The 23,140-nt window shown below is 39.5% G+C and overlaps 1 protein-coding gene across 1 annotated transcript in view; it reads right to left on the bottom strand.

Annotated features, from left to right (window-relative positions):
* Positions 1 to 23,140, bottom strand: part of LOC132378174 (protein bassoon-like) — a 487,211-nt gene that overhangs the window by 198,771 nt on the left and 265,300 nt on the right. The window contains exons 8-10 of the mRNA XM_059944909.1: positions 10,872 to 12,984; positions 9,502 to 10,451; positions 1,639 to 1,714 (exon numbers count right to left, since the gene is read on the bottom strand). Of these exons, the coding sequence (XP_059800892.1) occupies positions 1,639 to 1,714; positions 9,502 to 10,451; positions 10,872 to 12,984 (3,139 nt within the window). The remainder of the gene's footprint in view (positions 1 to 1,638; positions 1,715 to 9,501; positions 10,452 to 10,871; positions 12,985 to 23,140) is intronic.

Here is a 23,140-nt window from a genome sequence, read left to right as displayed (position 1 = left end):
GAAATTATTGAGAGTAAGAACTAATTCCGCTAGACGGAGGAGAGTGGTGGTCGAGGAGAATTGGTTAGGTCTGGAATCCAAAAAAAAGCGAAGAGCTTCGAGACCATCTCGGTGGGGGATGGAGGTAAATAGGGACTGGACGTCCATAGTGAAAATAAGACAGTGGGGGCCAAAATCATTGAACTTAAAATCAGGGAACTTAAAATCATTGAAAAAATTCAAAGCATGAGAAGGGTCACGAACATAGGTGGGAAGAGATTGAACAAGGGGGGATAAGACAGTTTCAAGCTATGCAGAAATGAGTTCACTGGGGCAGGAGCAAGCTGAGACAATAGGTCTACCTGGACAGGCATGTTTGCGGATCTTGGGTAGGAGGTAGAAACGGGAAGTGCGGGGTGTGGGAACTATGAGGTTGGTGGCAGTGGATGGGAGATCCCCAAAGCTGATAAGTTTAGTGATGGTATAGGAGACAATGGCCTGGTGCTCCTTAGTGGGGTCATGATCAAGGGGTAAATAAGAGGAGGTATCAGCGAGTTGTTGCTGTGCCTTGGCCAGGTAGAGGTCAGTACGCCAGACAACAACAGCTCCCCACTTATCAGCAGGTTTTATAGTAAGGTTGGGATTGGTACGGAGGGAGCAGAGAGCAGAGCGTTCGGAAGGAGTGAGGTTGGAATTGGAACAGGTTGTGGTGAAGTCAAGACGGTTGATGTCCCGTCAGCAATTAGCAATAAAGAGATCCAGAGCGGGCAGATGACCAGAGCGGGGTGTCCATGAAGAGTAGGAGGGTTGAAGATGGGAGAAGGGGTCATCGGTGGGGGTGGGAGAGTCCTTGTCAAAGAAGTAAGCTCGGAGACGGAGCTGGCGGAAGAAGAGTTCGGCATCATGGCGTACGCGGAACTCGCTGAGGTGTGGGCGAAGGGGGACAAAGGTGAGGCCCTTATTGAGAACAGAGCATTCTGCCTCAGAGAGTTGAAGGTCGGAGAGAATGGTAAAGACCCGGCACGGATGAGAGATGGGATCAGAGGGGGGAGGAAGGCTGGTAGTGTCAGTGGAGAGGGAAGGGTTGGGGTGAGAGGAAGATGGATATAAAATATAGCTGTGCATTTGTGCTTCTGAAACAAGAACAAAATCTGACTATGTTGTTAATTCTCGATCAGTAAAGAAAATTTGCCAGATCCAAGCATTGCACATCCATCTGAAATAGTACCAGTTTTCCTCTGCCACAAACTATCTGATATGTTGGGCATTTCCATAGTCTCTTTTTTTTATTTCAGATCACTGCCACACTTTTAACTTGCTGCTTTTGCATGTATCTTGCTTTTTCTCTAATTGCTTTCAGTAACCTGTGAAACACACTGCTGTGGAAATAGCATATTACTTCATTCTATCTGAGATGCTACATTGGTCTTATCTCTTCCTCCATCAACCCCACCCCCATTCAATTAAAACTAATTTGTTCCATCACTTTTTCAGTTGTGGAAAAAGATCTCTGCCTGAAGCATTAATTCAGATGATGCCTAACTTGCATTTTTTGTTCTTATTACAGTTCTGTTTTCCCATTAAGAATATAATTTTCAGATTTTATCTGAGCAACTCCTCTTCTGACCAAAAGTGAGGTCCTGGAATCAGTGAACATACCTGCTAAGTTAGTAGCTCGTTGTGGTGCAGTTGCTGGTTTTACTGCAGGCTTTGCAGTTGTTTGATCCATCTTTGCCTGGTAATGAAAGAGAGATTAAACGAGCATTAGAGTGCGGTATTGAAAAACAGAAGAACTTGATCTTGTATAGCACCTTCTACAACCTAAGATACACCAAATATCTTTGGAACCAATTCAGAACTTCTAAAAATTATAAACACTGTTATAACATAGCAACAATTAGCCATTTAACATACAGCAATATCTCACAAACAAGGATATAGCCAATTGTCCTGTATTAAAGAAAATTGTTGAAGGTTAAATATTCATCATGACACAAAGGAGATATCTCTTGCTTTCTTTTTGGACTCAGTCTGGTATTTCTTAATTTCAACTGAAAGGGCTCATGATTGATACCATCTTCAAAAAGGCAACAGATCAGATATTGCAACATTTCCTCTGCATTGCACTAGAGAAGGGGTTCCAAACCAGAAGTCCATGGACCACTTTCTCAACGGTATTGGTCCATGACATAAAAAAGGTTGGGAACCACTGCACTAGAGTAGTAGTTTGAATTTTATTCTCAACTCTCTACAGTCAGACTTGAATCCATAACCTTGTGACCCAGCTATGCAGACTTACAACTTTTTTCCAAGCTTCCATGATCGCACTACAAGCCCAGACCCCACTAACCACCACTTTATTCCCACCTAAATTTATTAAGAAGTGACATTGGTGAATTGTTCTTGTCTTAGCACACAACTTTGTATTATTTGGAACAGCACAGGAGAGACGCAATTTGGAACTTTCTCATCATGTTGTTCCTTTAGAAGAAGAATGCTAACTTTACCTGCACAAGCACAAAAGTGCCTGACATTAAAGTCCATTCTTTCCAGTGAAAACATGTAATTTTCTTACTGCAACTTACCTAATAAGGGGAATGGCATGTAATATTTCTGTCTACAATTGCATTTAAACAAGGGGTTCATAAGATCCATTCATATCTCCATCACTAAAGTTGCTTCAAAAGTCTAATTAGTCCAAAAGTAATCATACGTGTTTAAATATATTATAATGTCTGTGCTTTAGAGAACCTTTTAAAGAAATTACCTAAAACAACATTTAACTCTCGTGTCGGCATCAACTATCACCTTCCAATCCCCCCACCTTTGGATTTCTGGATTCTTCCCCACTCCCTTTTCAGTCTTGGTGAAGGGTCTCGGCCTGAAACATCAACTGTTTCCAGAGATGCTGCCTGACCTGCTGAGGTCCTCTAGCATTTTGTGTGTTTTACTCTGGATTTCCAGCATCTGCAGAACCTCTTGAATTTATTACTCAGACACCGTTTTTTCTCCCCCCAGCATTTTAAATTTCCCTCACTATGTAATCTAGATTTCTGGCACATTTCTTTCACCCTAGAGGACAAGTGGACAACTCCAATGTTTTGTTAAATCATATGCTATTCTGTGCTGTCATTCTAATATCTAGAAGGAACCAGTCAAAACTCATATCCAAATGCTTAAGCTGATGTTACATAAAATCTCTGCACTGTTTGTTACTTTGCTATCTTAACTGGTGATAAAAACAAGTCTGAATTGCTCGTGGTCCTCAGCATTAACACAGTGAACTGAGGGGACAGATCATGAGGACAGGAACTTTTCAAGAGACACAGCAGCTCACACTAATCAGGCACACACGTTGCTAAGTGGACAGTTCTACTAAAACTAGGACTGGTCAGGAGTGATGCCATAGCTGTGCCTATCTTTAGCGCATCAACGTCACAAAGGCCAACAAACCTAACTTGAGGCATAGTTGACTCCAACAGACAGGTTACTTGCTGGATACTAGACTCCCAAAGAAGCACAAAACTACAATCTCTGTCATAGCAATAGATTACTATGTTGATAGAGGAAATGATTCAAGAATATTCTCAATGCCTCAAGGGAAAAAATAAAACTTTCCACCAACTTGTTTGACTCCCTGGAAAAATGGAGCTTATAAAGATTAAGAAATATTTGCACTGGCACTGATAACCTTGAGATCTTAAAATACATCAAGAGCACACTGATGCCAAGTGCAAATGGTAGAAGGGGCACACTACTTTCAAAATAATTCTGCCACCTGCCCTGTGTCAGAGTCTGCAGGTCCCTATTGGCCTCTGCCGCTCCAGAAACCATAGAAGTAAAGCGCCAGTGATCCCAAGGATGGTGGTCACTTATCATTAAAGCGGCTATGTAATATGTGATAGTGGCAGAAATAGTGATAATTTCAATATCTTCATTATTTCAAAGACACAGAATGGGATTGACTGCTGCCCATCAAATCTCTTGGAAGAAAATTGATCTGAAATGGCACTGAATAATTAAAGGACAGTACAGAACAGCTAAGGGCTAGTGGCAAGTTGAAGAGTTGCACAGTATGGAAACCGGCCCATTGTCCAGATTGATTTATGCTGACCAAGCTGCCTATCTAAGCTACTCTTGATTGCCAGCAGTTGGTCCACATTCTTCAAAACATTTCCTATCCAGATACCTGTCCAACTGTCCATTAAAAGTTGTTATTTTACCTTCCTCAAGCACATCCTTTGGCAGCTCATTCAACATAACATATCACCTTTTATGTAAAAGAATTGCCCTCCAAGCTCATATTAAATCTTTACCCTCTCACCTTAAACCTAGGCCCTCTAGTTCCTGAAGTGAGTTTCAATTTCCTATTTATCTTTATTCTCAGAATTGCATTGATCCTTTGAAGATACAAATGTTTAATGATTGTCTGGTGGAGAAAAATGATTTGGTGAACAGTCAAACTGAAAATGTTACATTTTCCACATACTGACTAGCCGACTTGACAGCTTATTATTCATTCTAAATGCTCTGCATAAAAGAATTGTTTTTCCTGGAATTTCAAGTACACTTTAGAATAATTCACTAATTTTGTTCATGGATGCAATCTGCCATATAATTGCTCAACTATGTGAATTTATTGAACTGAAAAGGAAAATCATCGAGCAGAGAAATTATTCTTTGACCTTGCAGAACAAATGCAGGATCATGTAAAGACTAAGGTTTTTTTTAAAGCTACTGATATATGTAAGGATTCAAAGAACTCTTTGATGTGTCACTACCTTGTAGCAAATTTTATTTGCCAGAAAACATCTTCTGCTGTGACACATATTTAGTTCCCCGATTATAATATAAAATGCGGGTTTATCTTACATGAAGGATTGAGGAAAATTACTATCCAGTACTGTGTTAATAATTCAAATTAAAACAGCAGGTACTTATGAACACACTTTTATCTCTAATTTTAGTTGGTTTAAGATATTTATTTTTGCACTTTGTTATCCCAAAAGTGGCAGCTTTATTTAATTTAAAATGCAATTGAGCTGGATGATATGATTTTCACAACAGTGACTCTGCAGCATTTAATTCAGACTGAAGTGATAAAGTAATGTATATGGTCTGCATATGTTTATAATACAGTCTGAGACTCACATATTCAGGGGTGATAAGACAAACATATATATCCAATAAACAAATTATCTGTGAGGCCAATGTTGAATAAGTGTGCATGGTTTATTCATTTGGATGTTAAATATTTAAAATATTGATGGGAACTGCTGACATAACCTGGATTTTGCAGGTATCGCAACTCAGTTTGCATGTTTAGGAGGTGGAGATACCCGTCCCTTTCAGATAATGAATATCTCCATTTACCTCTCTATTACAAGCACTGCAAATATTTAGTCACACCTGAGGCTGGTGGGTGATGACCTATTTTTGTAGAAAGTTTCTTCCATTCATGTTGCAATAACAACTTGAATTTATGCAGCAACATGACATAATGAAACAAGTTCACATTTCAGAAATTTAACAGTGATTCACAAAAAGAATTGGGATAGCCTAGTGAAAACAGCAGAATTTACGGCACATCTTGAAAGTGAGAGAGAGCCATAGAGGCACTTAAGGAGAAGAACTGAACATCGTATCCAGGCAGAGGCATCAATTGGTGAAGGGATTAAAACTGAGGTTGCAAACAATCAATTTTGGAAGGCTATAGATATTTCAGAAGGCTGAGCCAGATTGGGTTAGAGGGATTGTTGGAGGCAAGGCAAAGATGGTTCAAAGTAACTTGATTATCAAAGTACAGTACATATATGTCACTATGTATGAACTTTAAATTTATTTTTGCAGACATTTATAAGAAACTAAAGAAATATGACAGAACGTTTGTAAAGCTATATATAAACAAAGGCTGACAATCAACACATGCAGAAGATAAACCACGAATAAAATAAACAAACCAAAACAATAAATAAATAAAACCGAAAACACGAGTTGTAGAGTCCTTGAAGGTGAATCTACAGGTTGTGGAATCAGTTCGGAGTTTGAGGTGGGTGAAGTAATTCATGCTGGTTCATGAGGCTGACGGTTCCTGAACCTGCTGGTATAGTACCTAAGGCTCCTGTCCATCCTGCCTGCTGGCAGAAGAAAGCATGCCTTGGATGGTGCTGCTGCTTTCGTGTGGCAGTGCTCCTTGTAAATGTTTTCAATGGTGGGGAGGCTTTGCCTATGATGGACTGGGCTACATCCACAAATTTCTGTGCTGATGAATCCGAAAGAACTGACAAAATTGTTAATAAATGAGACACTGCTCCAAAGTGAGGCAATGTTGATAACTGAGCACTGGGGTGCCGGATAACTGTGATGTTAGAATAAGCACAGTGGAGATTTGTTCAGCTTCAGTTAATGAAGTATATAGGACGGAAGGCTGGAACTGACAATTTAGCCCCACTGATACAGGCTCAAAAACTGAACAGCTATGTTCTAACCACAAGAATCACCTACAACCAAACTGAATGATTAATTGTTCATAATACAGCAATACATATTTTTGAAATTAATTTTAAGTCCACTTCTCTACTCTCTATATACACATGACTGTGTGGCTAGGCATAGCTCAAATACCAACTATAAATTTGCTGATGATTCAACCATTGTTGGTAGAATCTCAGATGGAGACGAGAGGCTGTAGAGGAGTGAGATATGCTAACGAGTGAAGTGGTGTTGCAGCATCAACCTTGCACTCAACGTCAGTAAGTCAAAAGAGCTGAATGTGGACTTTTAGTCTTCTATAGTTGTACCGTGGAGAGCATTCTGACAGGTTGCATCACTGTCTGGTACGGGGAGGGGGGTTGTTGGCTACTGCACAGGACCGAAAGAAGCTGCAGAGGGTCGTAAATTTAATTGGCTCCATCCTGGGTACTAGCCTGTAAAGTACTCAGGACATTTTCAAGGAGCGGGGTCTCAAAAAGGCAGCATCAGTTATTAAGGACCCCCAGCACCCAGGGCATGCCCTTTTCTCATTGTTACCGTCCGGTAGGAGGGACAGAAGCAAGGCACACACTCAGCAATTCAGGAACAGTTTCTACCCGTCTGTCATACAATTCCTAAATGGACATTGAACCCGTGAACGCTACCTCACTTTTTTAATATATAATATTTTGGTTTTTGCATGATTTTTAATTTATTGATTATAAACAATATTTATTTATTTTCTTTTATATTATGTATTGCATTGAACTGCTGCTGCTAAGTTAACAAATTTCATGACACATGCCGGTGATAATAAACCTGATTCTGATGCTGATGATTAGGGGTAAAAGTAAAGATTTTTAAAAGTAGTTAGAGTTTATCAAGTTATATTTCCTTCATAAGTTGCTGACAGAAGATTTAAAATGTGGAATGAAAACTTACGTATTCAAGACGTACAGGATATATCTGGTGGAAATCAAAGGGGAAAATAAATCTAAATATTTTTATCAGAAAGCTAAGCAAATTGCAAAACCCAGGAAGAAATAGGTAATAGAAGATTTCTGGTTTGTGAAAATGGATGGGACAGTATGACTGGTTTATACAATGGAATTCAGGCTAATATGTAAATCCTATGCAAATCTACCTAGCAGTGGTACAAATGTACTGGTTTCATCAAATTCTTTAAGAATTTTTAAAAAACAGGTAAATTGTTATACTTTTGACTAAATAACCATAATTGCTAACTTGTGACAGAGAAAAATCATGTAACTTAACTTCATATTAATAATCCCACACAATAAGGTATTGAGTTTAGTGTCGCAAAATTTTGCAACATGGATCAAACAGCAAAAGATCCGTAAGAATTTTTGCAAAGTTTTCCTTACACACTGTGCAATATCCTCATCTTCTCCAAGCCTACTGGCTGCTACAATCTTGCTCAATGAAAAATTAGGGCATAATTTTTTGAAAGTCTAATTAATAGGTTTATATGTCCCACTGATGCTGTTGAATCCCAAGACTGTGCAGCAACATGCTGAGACTACACCAATCATGGAAAATTATATATTTGCTCGCAACGTCTTGGTGTAAAGTATCTTGTTGCACGTGCAGATGTGTTCTGGGAATAGGCTTCTGTGAGTAATCATCAACTTAACTATTTATTTTTCCCTGAAGGGATTAAAAAGTAACCGCTCTCTGTGGAACATACCACAGTGTCATACTCTCTCCACTGTATCCAATAGTGTGAGCTGACTGAACTCTGAATTAGCCAGATAGCCATTCTTTTGCATGCCAATGTACAATATTTATTGTACACTGCATATGAAGTCTGTTCTGTTTTCAATCAAGGGGACTCAGGCAATTGTACGTGGCTCTCTCATGCCTAATACACTCCTTTACCTTAAATTCAGTGCTCCTTTTTCTTGCACTTCCTACATAGAGGTAGATTTGCTCATGATGATAAGTTATAAAAGATGAAGAGTATGACAAAACTATCCTGCTGTTGCAAGATAGCTTAAATAATTATCTATTTTATGTACATGTTTGAGAAGATCATTAAAGGACCGGAAGAAATAACTATTGGAAAGTGGTTTATACTTTACAAGACTTTGAACCAAGAGCAACTCTGCCATTCACATATGAATCTTCCAAGTATTCCCCAAAGGTGAGTAAGCTGAGATGATTAACCCCTGCAAATGAGGGGCAAGCAGTCTGTTTGCAAAACAAATTATTAACTTTAATTAGTTTTCTACTTAAGTCTCCAGATGAGTGAAAGTTTAATATCACTGAAGACAAACAGATTATCAGAGTGTTTGTGATACAGAACAGATTTTTACGAATTTAAACCTTCAATTCACGCATCTACATAACTGTCTCAGTCTGGTAGTCAAAGCAGTTAAACAAAATGGGCTTTGTTTTAGAACTTAATCAGCAAAAGTTAGTCTTCAGACTCCCATAATTTAAATCGATATTAGCATGTACAGACCTTTGTTAATCTCAGACATAATTTTCAATCGAGATAGGCCAAAAAATGTCAATAATTAAATTTTACACTTTGGCAATACAAAAGCAATCAGCCTTATTAACAGTAATTAAGAAATTGAAAAAGGGGAAAGCCAATATTTCAAATAGGAAAAAGAAAGAATCATGAAGTTTTATCTTAGAAAAAGAATGAAGGGGATTCTTTATTTGTGTGGATCACTTTATAACTTTGTCCTTCAGCAGGAAGCTAAAAAGCCTGATATTGTTCCTCATTCCAATCCATTTGTCAGTAAATATGTGTGCAAAATAGGATTAAACCTGTCGCTTGGCCTCTTCAGTTGAATAACCAGGCATCACTTAATGCTGGCACCACACATTAGAAATGGTAAGCCTGATGAGGAATTGGGCAGCTGTTCATACCAATGGAATCATAGCAACATAAGCCTTTAGGAGAACGTAAGCAAAACTGTGAAATTAAAGGGTATAAAATTGAATTAAGTGACTTGATCTGGATTACACTATTCATTCCTATTCCTGATAACTAGATAATAAAAGTGAATTAAAAATTACCATGGCCGGCCTTGCTTGTGGCTGCTGGGCCTGTGTTTGAGGTTGAGGCTGTTGTTGCCCGGCCGGCTGCTGCTGTGCTTGTTGCGATGATGGCGGCGGTGGCTGCTGCTGCTGGGGTTGTTGCCGTTGCTGCTGCTGCTGTACCGGCGCCGGCGGCTGCTGCTGCTGCTGCTTCTGAGCTGGTCGTGGCTCTTGTTGCTGCGGGGCCCGTGCTTGTTGCTGCTGTGGCGGCCGCGCCCGTTGCTGTAGTTGAGGCTGGCGTGGCTGCTGCTGCTCCTGTTGTGGCACTGGGGCCTGTTGCTGTACCTGTGACGGGGCCTGAGCTTGCGCTGGCTGGGGTTGCCGTGCTTGTGAAGCTGACTGCCGTTGTGGTTGCTGCGGGTGACTTTGCCGTGATGGTGAAGGCTGGCCGTGCTGTATCCGAGCGTGTTGTTGAGGAGATGGTGATTCTGACTGTTTCCTGGTCGACTGTTGCTGTTGCTGCGAGTGCTTCTGCGATCGCGATGGCTCAGTATCAAGATGATGCCCAGAGGTTGATCGAGGCTGGGTCCATTCTGCAGACCCTTGATGGGAGTCTCGTTGGGATCTCTGCTCTGACTGTTGGCTTCTTTTCTGCAAAGGCTGTTGGGAATATTGCCGGGATTCCTGGCGAAATTGCTCTTTGGAGTGCTGCCTTGAAGACTTCCGTGAAGGTTCATCGGCTACATGGCGTGACGAATGTCGGGCAGGCTCACCGTACTGATATGCAGACTGCTTCTGGTGCTCTTTTGAGGAGTAGCGTGACTGTGAACGATCTACTGGATGCCATGAATCATCCGTCGGTTCGTCGTAGTCGTGGCGTGGGTGGCTTCGGTAACTGCGCCTTTGTGATGAAGACTGCCCACTGTAATGCCTGGAACGCTCCCTTGGCTTTTCAAACCAGTCTGTCTCCTCTTGGCCCAAGTGATAGGCTTCAAAAACCAAAAAGATATTACAGTCATTTGTCCTCCTGGTGTGCCTGTGGTACCCAGACTGTAGCCATGCAATGATTGAATACAGGCAGTTTATGACATGCAGCCAGCCTGCTACCAAGCAGCGAATCCCAGGGTAAGATATTTGACACACAACATAACCCACAAAACATATCACTGACCATACATACCACCAATATCAACAATGAGCTGTGAGGCATGCTTACATTAAAAAAAAAGAGTGCATAAAAAGGAATAAAGGCACATGCCAGTCAATTAGGCTTTAAATGTAAGAATTAAGTCTGTCTTATACATGCAGATATTTACACTGCTGGTGTTTTTTTTTTGATGAAAACCTTGCATTGACCATGCTTTCTAAATGATCTTTAAGTTGACGAGATCACCAGTGATATTCTTTACCTTCACTGTCAGACACAGCACAGTGCATATCATCCATGATGTAACCGTCATCCTCTCTGTAAGTATGGCTACGTGATGTCTCTTTTCCATCCTGCACATCAGGCAAGGAGTGGCTAGAGCCAAACTGAGATCGGCCATCTACAACATTTGGTGGGAGTGGTTCTCTGGAGGCCCTTCCCACAGGACTCAAAGGACACTCCTCTTGGGATGCTTGGGCCCTCATTGGACCACGGCCACGACTATGGCCCATTCCTGCCTTTTGAGAACGCTCCACTGTATCTCTTTCAAAAGATTTACTTCTTGGACTTGGAGCTTCTCTCCCAGATTTCTCAATACCGTACATTGAGGAAGATCTTGACCTGTTGCCATTGTTGTAGCCTCTCTCTGAATCTTGCAATGATTCTCTGCTTCCATGACCAGAATATCTTTGATGTTCATAAATGTTCTTCTTGAGACCGTACGTTATTTCATCCTGAAGCTTCTGTGCCTTCAAGACCACATTGTGTCCTACTGTTGAAGTTGTTGCAGGATATGAAGCAAAGTCAGATTCTACATCTTTAGCTTCCTCTATTGGTGAAAACTTGGAGATCTTCTGTTCTATATTTTGTTTTCTGTGTTTGCTGCGTTTGGTGGATACCACAGCAGGAGCCTGTTGCTTTGAAGAATGCTTTTGAGACCCATAAGCGTTGTGCTTGTCTGATCGGGTTGAGTGCTTGTGACTGCTATCTGCATAATAACAAGAGGATCCACTTGAGCTATTTGATATTCTGCCATGGCTATCTGAACTCCTTTGGTAACCATTCTTCCCTCGATGGTCTGATGCTTGGAGATCATACACATCTTCCTCTGAATCATCACCAGCTTTATTATATGCATGGGTTCTGTTAGAATTGGTTGCCTCCAAAAAGTCATTCTTTTCTTTTCCATGTCTTATATTACTAGGCTGAGGAGATGGTTCGACTTTCTGACTTTCTGTTGCTGAGGTATTCTCTTTGGTCAATTCACTAATATCATCAATCATAACATAATTGCGAGAAATATTGTGTTCTAGGTTTGCATACAAGGAATCTGCTGAATAGTTAGTTGAAGGACTTTCCATCGTACTTCCACTGTCAGCAACTCTCAACTCTGTGTTCTTGTACTGTTCATAGTTGTTACTCACTGTTGTAGTTGTATAAACTTTCTCAGATGTACTTGCAGAAATATTTACATTTGTATTACTAATTACTTCATAATTGGTGGGTATCTTCTGCTCAAGATCAGCTAATGATGTCTGCCTTGGCTTCTGTTGTGTTGGGATGTTTGCCTGCTGCTGATACTGAGCAGACTGAAAAGGAGCTTGATTTGGATAGGTGGTATGGGTACTGTACTGATTAGGTGCCTGGAATCCAGCCATGTTCTGTAAACCTGCGTCGGTCTGGTAGCTTGTGTTCTGCGGATACGATTGTGGCTGAAAAGTGTTTTGAGAATGCAAAGTTGGATGAGACTGAAAATTGTTTTGTGACTGGTAAGTATTGGGAACAGCATAATGCAGTGGTTGATAAGCCCCTTGCTGATAGTTTGACAGACCTTGAGGAGCGCCCTGTGATGGAGCATAATGAGATGATGTGGGTGGGTGATGTGCAATTGAGAATTCAGAATACTGATTGACTGGAGCAGTGTGTGGCCTAGCTAAGAGATTGCTGCTATTGTATGAAGGTACTTTGGCATTGTTAACTTCACTATCTGACATATAATCCCTGTCTTCTCCTAGACCTCGTGTGTAGCCCAGGTCTCGCTTGGTTGGATCTTTGACAAATGTTTCCTTCCTTCGATTGATTCCCAGCTCTATGTATCGTAGCTTTGCATCAATTTCTTTCTCTTCTTCATCAAGTTCTGCCTGTTTCTTCTGGAGTTTGTTTGATTCTTGTTCTACTTTTTCCAGTTCGTGACTTATGTCCTTCAGGAGTTTATCACGAGTGATCTGGTCAGGAAGTGGTCCCCGCTTGCGTGGCAATGAGGTGCCAAATAGCTGTGGGTGAAATGTTACACTGCCGTGCATTATTTCTTCAGGTGGTGGGCTGGGTAGTGTTCGTTTCACTTTCTTCATTGTGCTCTGCTGTAAGTTTCCAATCTGAAACACAAAAGAGAAAATTTCTGTTACCTCTTTAAAGTACCTCAAATTATGTTGATGTTTATCATAATTAGTTTTGCAGAAAAAGAATGGCCAAATCAAACTCAAACAAATTATCAAATTAGCAGGAAATAGGATGCAGTATGTTAAACTTCTTGAGCTGTGACTCCAAACATACTGTACATCAGATCTCATCTGTACCTAGAATAGAAACCACTTAGGCTCCAATGATAAAACATGTTTGTTGAAGCATATTTTTTCCTGTGAATAACTGTCATGGAAATAAATCTTTGGGACATTCACAACATCCATTTACCTGATAGCATTCAATCACAATTTCAAAAATAAAATTAAAACCTGAACTCATGAGCAAATCCTTTCTAATAATGACATGCTAAAATTTTGACTTTGGAGATGATTTACTTTAATATAGCACAGATCTCAGAGCACACTGATAATAAATGAAAGATCAGGCAGAAAATGCACATGAAACTGACTTTTCAGCCTCTAGCACCAAGACTGAGATACAAAGCTGTCCACTGTGAATTTGCTGCTCAGAATTGGGGAAGAACTCTTCGCTAAATGCTCAAATTTGACCTCAAATTAATGAGACTTTACTGATTTTAAGACACTTGATGCTTTATATTTTAAGTACACTAAATTATTTCAACCGTTCTACTTTCTTTGATAATCTGAAATAATTCTCAATACACAATGTTTAATTCTATTGCATTGGCAAATCACCCTGATGTTGTTTAGAGAGATTGAGAATTTGGAATATTTGTCTTTACGTAATCAACAAAGATAATATCTGTACTGCCTCACCCCCAGTCCAAGGCATGAAAAAGAATCCAAGATTATTCTTTCAAATGATTGTTTATCCATGAACTAATGAAAGCCACTAATGAACCCAAGATTGGAACTCTAATGTTAACATAAGCAAGCAAACAGTTAAGAGAAAGAAAAATCTGTCCTGGGATTTTAAACATATTAAAAATTGCAAGTATATTAGGAATATTCTTACAAAACTCTCTCAATCCAGGAATTGTACCTTCATAGATTGGAAAATTACAGATGTAACTCCATTACTTGAAAAAAAAAGATGCAAGATTGCAGACTTGACAGATTAAAATCTGCTGCAGATATATTATAACTTGTAATTAAGAGCAAAGTGACTAAGCATTTTGAAGTTTCAGCTTAACAGAGAGAGCTGCAATGGATGTGTAAAAGACTGTCAAGATTTATGACTAATGAACTTAACTGAATTTCTAAACAAGTAGCTAAAATAATAGACAGGAAACTACCCTCAATTTAACTTTGTATGAATTTCAAAGAGAGCTAATAAATCACAAGTATGAAAACATTAAATAAAATAAAGTTCATGGGATTGGATGCAAACTATTGATCTGGTTAATGGACTAGTTTAGCAGTAGAAGAGAGAGGTTGGCTTGATGAATAGGTAACTCAAATTGGAAGGAAGTGATAAATGGCTTCAATAGATATATTGTTGCTGAGGCCTTAACAAATCCCCATATTTATTCATGAGTAATGAAGGGAGTCATACGTAAAAGTCCGAAAGGAATACACCATAGTTATCAAAGGCTTCACAAAAACAGTTGTAGCCAAGTATGTCCCCACAAAGTCATTCAGTGCCTTACCCAACCAGAGCCCTGGATGAACTATGCAATCTGAAATCTGCTGAAGACCAGATCAGTGACATTCACTTCTGGCAATCAAGTAAAAGATAAGACGTCCAGATATAATCTCCAGAAAGCTATTTCACAGGTGAAGTGGCAACTCCAGACCAAACTTAATCATTGAAGGATGCTTAACAGCTGTGGCATTGCTTGAATTCTACCGGTTCCAACAAAGTGAAGCCAGGTGACAACAAAGCTTCGCTCCCAGATGAGCTCAATGCCTTTTATGCTCACTTTCAGCATCAAAACATGGAGGCACCTTCACAAATACCCACAGCTCTTGATAACATTGTGATTTCAATTCTTGAGGACAATGCAAGTGCATCTTTCAGAAGCGTGAATTGACAAAAGCATCTGCCCCAGATGGGGTAGCTAGATGAGCGTTAAATACCTGTGCTGATGAATTAGCTGGAGTGGTAACCAACATCCTTAGCCTCTTGTTTCAGTAGTCTGAGGTACCCAATTTCCTCAAGCAGGCTTTAATTACATCAATGCCCAAGAAGAACGTGGTAACCTGCCTTAATGAATATCATCCACTTGTGATTAAGTGCTTTGAGAGGTTGGTAATGAAACATATAATCTTGCACCTGGGAAGCAATTTGGATCCACTCCGATTTGCCCACTGGCCCAAAAGACCAACAGCAGATACAATTTAATTGGCTCTTCACTCAACCCTGCAAAATCTGATAGCAAAGATGCTCTTCAATGAATACAACTTGGCATTCAATACCACCATTCCCTCAAAACGAGTCAAAAAACTTCAAGGCCTTGGCCTCAGTACTTCCTTGTGCAACTGTATCCTCAATTTCCTCACTCCCAGACTCTCGTCAGTTCAGAATGGAGACAGCATCTCTTCCACAATCTCCCTGAACATAGGTTCACCACAAGGCTGCATGTCTAGCCATCTACTCTACTTGCTTTATACTTGTGATTGTGAGGCCAAGCACAACTCTACAACCATATTTAAGTTTGCTGAGATACCACCGTTGATTGCTGAATCAAAGGTGGTAATGAGTCAATATATAAGAGGGAGATTGAAGATCTGTGTGGTGCTACAACCTGTTACTCAATGTTAGCAAGACCAAAGAGATGAATATTGTCTCCAGGAAGAGGAAACCAAAAGTCCATGTGCCAACCCTCATCGGGGAATCACAGTTGGAGAGGGTCAACAACTTTAAATTCCTCTGTGTTATCATTTCAGAAGATCTATCCTGGGTCCAGCTCATAAGTGCCAATATGAAGAAAGCATGGCTGCATTTCTATCTTCTTCGAAGTTTGTGAAGATTATTATTTCTTTTTTATTTGCATACTTTGTTGACTTTTGCAAATAGGCTGTTTGTCCATTTTGTTGGATGCTGCCTTTCATTGATTCTATTGTGTTTCCTGTATATACTTGTGAATACCTGCAAGAAAATGAATCTCATGTCTGTAGGTTATGAGGAGAAAGCCAAGGAGTGGGGCTTAGGAGGGGGAAAAAAGGATCAGCCATGACCAAATGGCAGAGCAGACTTGATGGGGCCATTGGCATATGTCTTCTGGTCTTATAGATGGTGATGTATATGTACTTTGATAATAAATTTACTTGGAACTTTGAAGTTTGCCAATAACACAGACTGGCACCTAGTAAGTAGGAAATTGCAAAGAATAGCCCCACTATTCACAAATGCTGAGGTAGTGGAAAGGGTCTCCAGTTCCAAGTTTTTGGGGAGGAACATCACCGAGGAGCTCAATGGGTTTGTCAACACAATCTCAAGAGTCGGGAAGGCACAACAGCAACTAAACTACCTAAGATGCTTACGAGAGCTAATCTGGCCCAAAAAACTGATGGCCAACTTTTACCGATATGCGATAGAGAGCATACTAGGATATAGAATGCTCTCTGTGGCACTCTAGCTGCAGTAAAGTAGATTACAAAGCGCTCCAACAGGTGGTTAGGATGGCTCAGCATAACATTTGGATTCAACCACCAGACCTGGAGACAATCTTCAATTCTTGATGACTACAGTGTGCTTTTTACATCATTAAAGACCTGTCCCATCCTGGACACCGTTCAATCTCCTGCCATCTGGTAAGAAACAGAAGAACATCTCAGCCAAGACAGTGAGGCTGGAAAACAGCTTTACTTGAGGGCAGCTGAATAATGCTATATCCTGCTTGCCAATGGCCTTAAAGTCTTATGGACTATAAAGTCACCTGTTGCAAGCAGATAGGGGATTTAAAACAAATTAAGCCACATTGTACGCATTGTAAACATCTGTTTTGCATGGACTGAAGTAGCAACACAATCTTGTCTTGAGCAATGACAATAAAGATCAATTCTATTCTATTCTAATCTGAGACTGTGAGAGTCAGTAAACCAACGATTTTCAAAGCCTATTTGTTACAAGATCATTTACTTTGGACCAAAAAATGCACTTATTAGTTGTCAAAATGCTCAAAGCACGTAAAATCCAAAAGGTTTTAGGGTTGAATGCATGCAGATTGCTTAAAAAGTCGTGGTGACAAACATAATAAAGCAGAATGGCTACAGAATGCCAGTGTTCATAAATAAATTTGAGAAAGAGAGGATTTTTGTTCACATTTACAAGAGTATGATTTGAGATAGCATAACCTAAGTTTAAAGATCAGCTAAGTCACTGGCCACTGACTCATCTGTCACCAGAAACACAGCAGTGATTTATTGTTGACATCAAAGTCTTACACACTAATGACTATCAAAGTTCTTTTTAACCCCTTCTCTTGAGAACAACCACAGTGTTTACAACCTCTTCATTTAAATAAAGACCCTTTATAGGGAAACATCTCTTAGCTTTTATCCAAATTGCTTTACCGTGCCAGCAATCACCTATCAGGCTTCGATTGCCGCCTCTTTGTGGAAGGCATTTGTATGTTGACTATGTGGGCTTCCCACAGGTGCTCCAGTTTCCTCCCACATTCCAAGGATATACAGTTAGAGTTAGTGAATTTTGGGCCACATATGTTAGTGTCAGAAGCTTGGCAACCCTTACAGGCTGCCCCAAGTATAATTCTCGGACTGACTGTGTTGGTAGTTAATGCAAAATGATGTAGTTAACCGAATTTTTCAAAGTACATGTGACAACCAAAGCTAAGCTTCTTCTTTCACTACTTTTTCCAAAACCTTGACATCTTCCTCAGCTTTCTCAGTTTTGCCGTCTTCACAGATCAAAGCATACACATATTTGTCCCTTTTTTCCCAGTATTTTCTTTGATGATGCAGGTAATATTACCTCATTAAACACTTCTCAATATTACATATCATTTGACCTCTTCAGAGGTTTTACCAGTTCCTCCCTAATCACTGATCAGCCAGAATAGAATGCAATTTAAATTTGGGAACTCATTTTCTAAATCATAGATTAATTTTAGACTGTCAGGCAATTGTGTCCACTTCAAAGTTCAAAGTAAATTCTATTATCAAAGTACACATATGTCACCATGTACAATCATGGGATTGGGCATACTCAAGAAATCTATAGAATAGTAACTATAACTGGATCAACAAAAGATCAACCGGAGTGCAGAAGACAACAAACTCTGCACTGCAAATATAAATAAATAGCAATAAATAACAAGTTAATGAGATAAAGAGTTCTTAAAGTGAGATCATTGGTTGTAGGAACATTTCAATGATGGGGCAAGTGAGTGCAGTTCTCCGTGATGGTTGAGGGGTACTGTAGTATTTGTTCTTGAACCTGGTAACGTGAGTCTTGAGGCTCTTTTACCTGATGGCAGGAGCGAGAACAGAGTATGACCTGGGTGGCGGGGATTTCTGATGATGAATGCTGCTTTCCTACAACAGCGTTTCATGTAGATGTGCGCAATGGTTGGGAGGACTTTACCCATGCTGTCCTGGGGCAAATTCACTACCTTTTATAGGATTTTCAGATAATACTTAACAAATATTCAAATACTAACAAGTGTTTGAAATTGTTTACTAGGTTTCCTGAACATGGTGGATGGCTTATTGTCAGAATTGGTGGGGCTTCTGCCTCAGAGCCCCATAGACCTTGATTGCTTTCTGTGTGGAGCTTGTACGTTCTTCCTGTGTCTGTGTGTATTTCCACTGAGTGTTCTGATTTTCTCTCACATTCCAAGGATGTGCTGATGGCAAATTAACAAGCCTAGAGTAAACTGCCTGAGATTACAGATGACTGTGAGAATCTCAGGAGATTTGATGAGATTGTGGGGACGAACTGTAACATATTTACAAAAATATATTCTATTACAATGTGTCACAGTCCATCAAAATATCAATTATATAAGTAACACCACAGTTACTGGTACTGAGAGCCCTACATAAGGTATTTAAAATTCTCATTGTAAAAAGACATTCATATAATTATTTTTAACTTAGTGATCAATATCATAAACAGTTAAACAGTGTGCCTTTGCTGACAAAGAACATGACTCTCTCTGGTGCAGAATCTAATGAAATCAACTCACTGACATTTTTAATTACTTTCTGTAAGAATGAGAGTGAAATCATTGTTGTAGAAATGTTATATCAACTTGAAACTATGTGACAGTGTTGCCCGAGGACAGCTAGCCAGCCAACTATACAGCTCATTGATCATCATTAGATCTGGTTATATCTTTTAATTGTAGCTAGTTACTTTGCAGCCATGCACTTCTTAAAGTATAATTGCAAAATAAATCTATTAGCTTGCAGGGCATTGTGATTTGGTCAAGATGGAGAAAAAGACGTATTAACATCGGGCATTATCCTCAGATGAAGGTAACATGGTTATTTGAAACAAAATAGCATATTCACTGCACCTCGATTCAGATAATGGCAAAGTTAGAAGGGTCACATTATATGGTTGTTATCGCCATAGCAAGCGCAACAAAACAGATCTGATACATACAATAAGACTTCTCAAAGTAATATTATTTCTTCTGAAAATTGTAGGTGTTTATTGAAAATCTACTTTCCATTCTTCAGGCCACTGATCACAGAATACAGTCAGGAATAGATCACTTCATGAAAGTCTCATATGAAGCGGAAAAACAAAGAGATAAGCATCGAAAGAGATTGTACGTCGAAACAGAGTGAAATGTGTTTTTTGCGTCACTGTCCAATACAGTCCGAGATGTACTGGGGCAGCCTGCAAGAGTTGCCATGCTTCCAATGACAAAATAGCATGTCCATAATTTACTAATTCATACGTATTTGGAATGTGGGAGGAAACCCACATGGTCATGAGGAGAACATACAAACTGCGGCAGGAATTGAACACCGATCTTACAGCTGGTGCTAAACGCATTACACTAACCTTGCTGCCCTGGCATTATTGTTTTCATAAAAACTAATAATAGTCCTTTGGCACTGCTGTTAACATCAACCAAATCCAGGTAGAAAGGGTAAATCTATCAAATAGTCCAATTAAATAAGAAATTTCCAAAAGCAAAAGTGCATGAATCAAAAATAAACAAAGCAGAAAGGTTTCGAAATTTGGTCTCAACCTCCACAGTTTGTTGATTGTTATCAGTCAGTGAGAAGATTCAGTGGTCCTCGGCAAAGGAGAGAGGTGATGTTACCAAATGTGTAATTAAACAGAAAGTGTACATACATGGATATTACTGGAAGCTAGCTGTGATTTCCTTTTCAATTGAATAGCAACTTTTCGAAAATGTTGCTTCCTTAGAATTTTCTTTCAGAATCAGAATCAGGAATATTATCACCAGCATGAGATGTGAAATTTGTTAACTTAGCAGCAGAAGTTCAATGCAATACATAATCTAGCAGAGAAAATAATTAAAACAGTAATAAAATCAATTACAGTATAAGTATATTGAATAGGTTAAAAAAGTGCAAAAATCAGAAACACTGCAAGTTTTAAAAAGTGAGTTAGTGTCCAAGGGTTCAATGTCCATTTAGCAATCAGATGCCAGAGGGGAAAAAACTGTTCCTGAATTGTTGAGTGTGTGCCTTCAGGCTTCTGTCCCTCCTAACTGATGGTAATAGTGAGAAAAGGGCATGCCCAGGGTGCTGGAGGTCCTTAATAATGGACGCTGACTTTCTGAGACACCACTCCCTGAAGATTTCCTGGGTATTTTTGTAGGCTAGTACCCAAGATGGAGCTGACTAGATTTACAATCCTCTGCAGCTTCTTTCGGTCCTGTGCAGAAGCCCCCTCCCCCCACCCCTACTAATATCAGACAGTAATGCAGCCTGTCAGAAGGCACTCATGGTAGATCTATAGAAGTTTTTGAGTGTATTTGTTGACATGTCAAATCGCTTCAAACTGCTAATGAAGTATAGTCGCTGTCTTGCCTTCTTTATATCTGCATTGATGTGTTGGGACCAGGTTAGATCCTCAGAGATCTTGACACCCAGTAACTTGAAACTGCCACTCTCTCCACTTCTGATCCCTCTATGAGGATTGGTATGTGCTCCTTCATCTTAACCCTTCCTGAAGTCCACAATCAGCTTTTTTATCTTACTGACGTTGAGTGCAAGGTTGTTGCTGCGACACCACTCCACTCGTTAGCATATCTCACTCCTTTACAGCCTCTCATCTCCATCTGAGATTCTACCAACAGTGGTTGTATTGTCAGAAAATTTATAGATGGTAGTTGAGCTATGCCTAGCCACAGAGTCATGTGCACATAGAGAGTAGAGCAGTGGGCTAAGCACACACGTTTGAGGTACGCCAGTGTTGATCATCAATGAGGAGGATATATTATCACAAAACCACACAGATTGTGGTCTTCCAATTAGTAAGTTGAGGATCCAATTGCAGAGGGAGGTACAGAGTCCCAGGTTCTGCAACTTCTCAATCAGGATTGTGGGAATGATGGTATTAAATGCTGAGCTATAGTCGATGAACAGCATCCTGACATAGGTGTTTGTGTTGTCCAGGTAGTCTAAAGCAGTGCGGAGAGCCGTTAAAATTGCATTCGCCATTCACCTATTGTGGCAATAGGCAAATTACAATGCATCCAGGTCCTTGCTAAGGCAGGAGTTCAGTCTAGTCATGACCAACCTCTCAAAGCATTTCATCACTGTCGATGTGAGTGCTACTGCTTTAAGTTCTTTTGTTTATGATAAACCATTTGAGATATAATTTCAAAGTATTTGTACCATATAAAAATTTGGAGAAACAAGAAATTAACTTCTAATGAAGATATAATATGTTTAATTGCATAACAGTGTAGATACCTTGCAATAGTTCAACTAAGCTAAAAATGTTTTGTTGATGATTTTCGATTGTGGTCAATGTCTGGGGCTTCACACTTATGTCCAACATTAATCAGACAGCATTAATGGATTCCTGTTCCCTGATACCATTTCACGATGACCACTGTGTCCTGGTGAAACCTTTCACCATGCTTGTCACTGACAGCACCGTGATTTGCAGGAAAGAAGTCTAAATGGAAATGCAGAAAATGAATCTTTAGTGACATGTTGCACTTCGTGGTCTTGTATGCATGAAGCATGCAAAAGCATGGTTATCAACCAGCTGCCCGTAGTTTGGTACTCTGTAGTTGCGAAGAAAATCGGCAACAACATCCTTGAATGCCTTCCATGCGATTTTCATCAGTACCACTAGAAGTTGTTTGAATTACCTGCCATTGATAACCTTTTTGATTTGTGGACCAACAAAAGTGCCTTCCTTAATCTTGCCATCAGTTATTCTGGGAAATATCTTTCTTAAATACTGAAAACCTTCAAGGAATTTTATACCCTTTCTAAAACTTGGTCCGCCATGCAGTTTCTGCCCTGCCTAAGCACGCCCAGGCATGCCTGGACAAGATAGAAAATTCTTCATCTTACATTGTGGGCAACATTTTAATTGACTTGAATTATAAATTGAAATAACAAACATAGCTGATTTTTTTAAAATGGTGAGTGTTCAGGAATTTTCATGGTGATTTCCATGATTAGCAGCCCAAAATTTATAAGATAAACCCAAAAGTATTCAGGAAGTATGTTATGATTTGAGTTGTCACTTGGCTAAGGTAACAGGGAGCTGTCAGCATCTGCAAGGAGAACTAACTTATCAGCTTTTAACCTTTATTTTAATGTACTCTCCCAAATTTGGCTTTAACAAAAGCAACATTCTAAAAACAAAGCATTTTTCTTCAATGTTCTGGTATGTTGAATCACAACAGACTTTATTTCATTCCTGGGCCATTGTGCAAGGGTTACAACTAAGTAACTTTCTTTACTTTTTGCAGAAAGCCTGACTGAAACAGGATACACTCTATGTTTTTCAACATCTGAATATGTTCGTTGATTTTGCCCAACCAATCTAAATTCTTTTCTAAATTTCATTATTAGAAGTACCATTCAAAGATATTATCTCCAAATGTAATATCCTTTGAGAACACATTAAGTACCATCAAATTTATTTAAGTAATTTGTTAATATAATAATGAGCAATGCACTAAACATATCAAGATAAATTTACATATTAAATGGGTCTTTAGGTACC

The sequence above is a fragment of the Hypanus sabinus genome, chromosome 19 (assembly GCF_030144855.1).
Source record: "Hypanus sabinus isolate sHypSab1 chromosome 19, sHypSab1.hap1, whole genome shotgun sequence".
NCBI lineage: Eukaryota > Metazoa > Chordata > Chondrichthyes > Myliobatiformes > Dasyatidae > Hypanus > Hypanus sabinus.
Note: the sequence above shows the minus strand (reverse complement) of the source record. Positions and strands in the feature narration are given on the sequence as shown.